This window comes from Littorina saxatilis, linkage group LG13 (genome assembly GCF_037325665.1).
Source record: "Littorina saxatilis isolate snail1 linkage group LG13, US_GU_Lsax_2.0, whole genome shotgun sequence".
Classification (NCBI taxonomy): domain Eukaryota; kingdom Metazoa; phylum Mollusca; class Gastropoda; order Littorinimorpha; family Littorinidae; genus Littorina; species Littorina saxatilis.
Window position 1 is genome coordinate 42,615,563 of NC_090257.1, and position 4,873 is coordinate 42,620,435.

The following is a 4,873-nucleotide window of genomic DNA, read 5'->3' on the forward strand; positions in this document are numbered from 1 at the left end:
CACAAGAAGCACACCAAGGGGAGACGTGATCATGGGGCCAAATGTCACCAGAACCACCGTGCGCTAGTACCACAAGAAGCACACCAAGGGGAGACGTGATCATGGGGCGAAATGGCACCAGAACCACCGTGCGCTAGTACCACAAGAAGCACACCAAGGGGAGACGTGATAATTGGGCCAAATGTTACCAGAACCACCGTGCGCTAGTACCACAAGAAGCACACCAAGGGGAGACGTGATCATGGGGCCAAATGTCACTAGTACCACAAGAAGCACACCAAGGGGAGACGTGATCATGGGACGAAATGGCACCAGAAAAACCGGACGAAGTCGGGGCGAAAAGAGTCGAAGTAATGTTTGGGGAGATATGGCTTGGGGCGAAAGAAAAACGGGGCGACAGTGGTGGATACGACGTGAAGATACTAGGAAATTGTGAATTTAACTCACAACTACCATCACCTTATAAAAAGCCCACTATAAGATGACCTGTGATGATTATGGTTACCTTTAACCACCAAGACCTCCAACATCTTAAAATAAGCCCAGTATAGAAGTATGCGTGATAATCATTGTCATTTTTAACACCGAAAACAAAATCCACTTTTTACCACAACTACCGACACTTGAAAAAAGCCTTCTATAGAAATACCTGTGATGATAATTGTTACCTTCAACCTTCCCCGCAACCAACAACAATTGGCCTTCTAAAGACGTACACACACACACACACACACACACACACACAACCAACATCACCTCCACCTTACAAAAAGCCTCCAGTAGAAGTAGGTGTGAATGAGAACAATGCCCAGCACCACCAGGACAACAACACGCCTCACAAGAAGCCCGCAGTAGAAGTAGGTGTAAATGAGAACACTGACCAGCACCACCAGGACAACAATACGCCTCACAAGAAGCCCGCAGTAGAAGTAGGTGTAAATGAGAACACTGACCAGCACCACCAGGACAACAACACGCCTCACAAGAAGCCCGCAGTAGAAGTAGGTGTAAATGAGAACACTGACCAGCACCACCAGGACAACAACACGCCTCACAAGAAGCCCGCAGTAGAAGTAGGTGTAAATGAGAACACTGACCAGCACCACCAGGACAACAACACGCCTCACAAGAAGCCCGCAGTAGAAGTAGGTGTAAATGAGAACACTGACCAGCACCACCAGGACAACAACACGCCTCACAAGAAGCCCGCAGTAGAAGTAGGTGTAAATGAGAACACTGACCAGCACCACCAGGACAACAACACGCCTCACAAGAAGCCCGCAGTAGAAGTAGGTGTAAATGAGAACACTGACCAGCACCACCAGGACAACAACACGCCTCACAAGAAGCCCGCAGTAGAAGTAGGTGTAAATGAGAACACTGACCAGCACCACCAGGACAACAACACGCCTCACAAGAAGCCCGCAGTAGAAGTAGGTGTAAATGAGAACACTGACCAGCACCACCAGGACAACAACACGCCTCACAAGAAGCCCGCAGTAGAAGTAGGTGTAAATGAGAACACTGACCAGCACCACCAGGACAACAACACGCCTCACAAGAAGCCCGCAGTAGAAGTAGGTGTAAATGAGAACACTGACCAGCACCACCAGGACAACAACACGCCTCACAAGAAGCCCGCAGTAGAAGTAGGTGTAAATGAGAACACTGACCAGCACCACCAGGACAACAACACGCCTCACAAGAAGCCCGCAGTAGAAGTAGGTGTAAATGAGAACACTGACCAGCACCACCAGGACGACAACACGCCTCACAAGAAGCCCGCAGTAGAAGTAGGTGTAAATGAGAACACTGACCAGCACCACCAGGACAACAACACGCCTCACAAGAAGCCCGCAGTAGAAGTAGGTGTAAATGAGAACACTGACCAGCACCACCAGGACAACAACACGCCTCACAAGAAGCCCGCAGTAGAAGTAGGTGTAAATGAGAACACTGACCAGCACCACCAGGACAACAACACGCCTCACAAGAAGCCCGCAGTAGAAGTAGGTGTAAATGAGAACACTGACCAGCACCACCAGGACAACAACACGCCTCACAAGAAGCCCGCAGTAGAAGTAGGTGTAAATGAGAACACTGACCAGCACCACCAGGACAACAACACGCCTCACAAGAAGCCCGCAGTAGAAGTAGGTGTAAATGAGAACACTGACCAGCACCACCAGGACAACAACACGCCTCACAAGAAGCCCGCAGTAGAAGTAGGTGTAAATGAGAACACTGACCAGCACCACCAGGACAACAACACGCCTCACAAGAAGCCCGCAGTAGAAGTAGGTGTAAATGAGAACACTGACCAGCACCACCAGGACAACAACACGCCTCACAAGAAGCCCGCAGTAGAAGTAGGTGTAAATGAGAACACTGACCAGCACCACCAGGACAACAACACGCCTCACAAGAAGCCCGCAGTAGAAGTAGGTGTAAATGAGAACACTGACCAGCACCACCAGGACAACAACACGCCTCACAAGAAGCCCGCAGTAGAAGTAGGTGTAAATGAGAACACTGACCAGCACCACCAGGACAACAACACGCCTCACAAGAAGCCCGCAGTAGAAGTAGGTGTAAATGAGAACACTGACCAGCACCACCAGGACAACAACACGCCTCACAAGAAGCCCGCAGTAGAAGTAGGTGTAAATGAGAACACTGACCAGCACCACCAGGACAACAACACGCCTCACAAGAAGCCCGCAGTAGAAGTAGGTGTAAATGAGAACACTGACCAGCACCACCAGGACAACAACACGCCTCACAAGAAGCCCGCAGTAGAAGTAGGTGTAAATGAGAACACTGACCAGCACCACCAGGACAACAACACGCCTCACAAGAAGCCCGCAGTAGAAGTAGGTGTAAATGAGAACACTGACCAGCACCACCAGGACAACAACACGCCTCACAAGAAGCCCGCAGTAGAAGTAGGTGTAAATGAGAACACTGACCAGCACCACCAGGACAACAACACGCCTCACAAGAAGCCCGCAGTAGAAGTAGGTGTAAATGAGAACACTGACCAGCACCACCAGGACAACAACACGCCTCACAAGAAGCCCGCAGTAGAAGTAGGTGTAAATGAGAACACTGACCAGCACCACCAGGACAACAACACGCCTCACAAGAAGCCCGCAGTAGAAGTAGGTGTAAATGAGAACACTGACCAGCACCACCAGGACAACAACACGCCTCACAAGAAGCCCGCAGTAGAAGTAGGTGTAAATGAGAACACTGACCAGCACCACCAGGACAACAACACGCCTCACAAGAAGCCCGCAGTAGAAGTAGGTGTAAATGAGAACACTGACCAGCACCACCAGGACAACAACACGCCTCACAAGAAGCCCGCAGTAGAAGTAGGTGTAAATGAGAACACTGACCAGCACCACCAGGACAACAACACGCCTCACAAGAAGCCCGCAGTAGAAGTAGGTGTAAATGAGAACACTGACCAGCACCACCAGGACAACAACACGCCTCACAAGAAGCCCGCAGTAGAAGTAGGTGTAAATGAGAACACTGACCAGCACCACCAGGACAACAACACGCCTCACAAGAAGCCCGCAGTAGAAGTAGGTGTAAATGAGAACACTGACCAGCACCACCAGGACAACAACACGCCTCACAAGAAGCCCGCAGTAGAAGTAGGTGTAAATGAGAACACTGACCAGCACCACCAGGACAACAACACGCCTCACAAGAAGCCCGCAGTAGAAGTAGGTGTAAATGAGAACACTGACCAGCACCACCAGGACAACAACACGCCTCACAAGAAGCCCGCAGTAGAAGTAGGTGTAAATGAGAACACTGACCAGCACCACCAGGACAACAACACGCCTCACAAGAAGCCCGCAGTAGAAGTAGGTGTAAATGAGAACACTGACCAGCACCACCAGGACAACAACACGCCTCACAAGAAGCCCGCAGTAGAAGTAGGTGTAAATGAGAACACTGACCAGCACAACCAGGACAACAACACGCCTCACAAGAAGCCCGCAGTAGAAGTAGGTGTAAATGAGAACACTGACCAGCACCACCAGGACAACAACACGCCTCACAAGAAGCCCGCAGTAGAAGTAGGTGTAAATGAGAACACTGACCAGCACCACCAGGACAACAACACGCCTCACAAGAAGCCCGCAGTAGAAGTAGGTGTAAATGAGAACACTGACCAGCACCACCAGGACAACAACACGCCTCACAAGAAGCCCGCAGTAGAAGTAGGTGTAAATGAGAACACTGACCAGCACCACCAGGACAACAACACGCCTCACAAGAAGCCCGCAGTAGAAGTAGGTGTAAATGAGAACACTGACCAGCACCACCAGGACAACAACACGCCTCACAAGAAGCCCGCAGTAGAAGTAGGTGTAAATGAGAACACTGACCAGCACCACCAGGACAACAACACGCCTCACAAGAAGCCCGCAGTAGAAGTAGGTGTGAATGAGAACAATGCCCAGCACCACCAGGACAACAATACGCCTCACAAGAAGCCCGCAGTAGAAGTAGGTGTAAATGAGAACACTGACCAGCACCACCAGAACAACAATACGCCTTACAAATGGCTGTGAGTCAAGTGTTGATCCGAGTACCACTCAGCCATTGTCAGCCCACCGCGAGCCCATTGCGGGCCCATTGTTAGCCCAATCTCCAATGCGCTATTTTGACAGCTGCCACACAAAGGAGGGGGATACGAGGATTGTTCGCTGGGCCAAACAGTAATTTTTCCACCCCTGTTAATCCAGCCAGCAGCGGGACAATGGGGAACAATGTAGGCAGTACGGCCGGCCGGGTATGGAGTTACCCACTGTTACTTTCCAGCGGCTAAAGGCCGGACACAACGACCCAA

The 4,873-nt window shown here is 50.7% G+C and overlaps 1 protein-coding gene across 1 annotated transcript; it reads left to right on the forward strand.

Annotated features, from left to right (window-relative positions):
- The first annotated feature begins 305 nt into the window (after positions 1-305).
- Positions 306-4,595, forward strand: LOC138945906 (putative uncharacterized protein DDB_G0289263). Its single transcript, XM_070317426.1, has 2 exons — positions 306-350; positions 813-4,595. Exons 1-2 carry the CDS (start codon positions 306-308, stop codon positions 4,593-4,595), a joined length of 3,828 nt encoding a protein of 1,275 aa, XP_070173527.1.
- The last annotated feature ends 278 nt before the right edge of the window (positions 4,596-4,873 follow it).

Excerpts from the sequence above, each read along its gene's own strand:
- LOC138945906 (XM_070317426.1), top strand. The coding sequence starts at position 306 with ATGGCACCAGAAAAACCGGACGAAGTCGGGGCGAAAAGAGTCGAA. Across the intron at positions 351-812 it reads TCGGGGCGAAAAGAGTCGAA|CACCACCAGGACAACAACAC; the intron begins GTAATGTTTGGG and ends AACAATGCCCAG.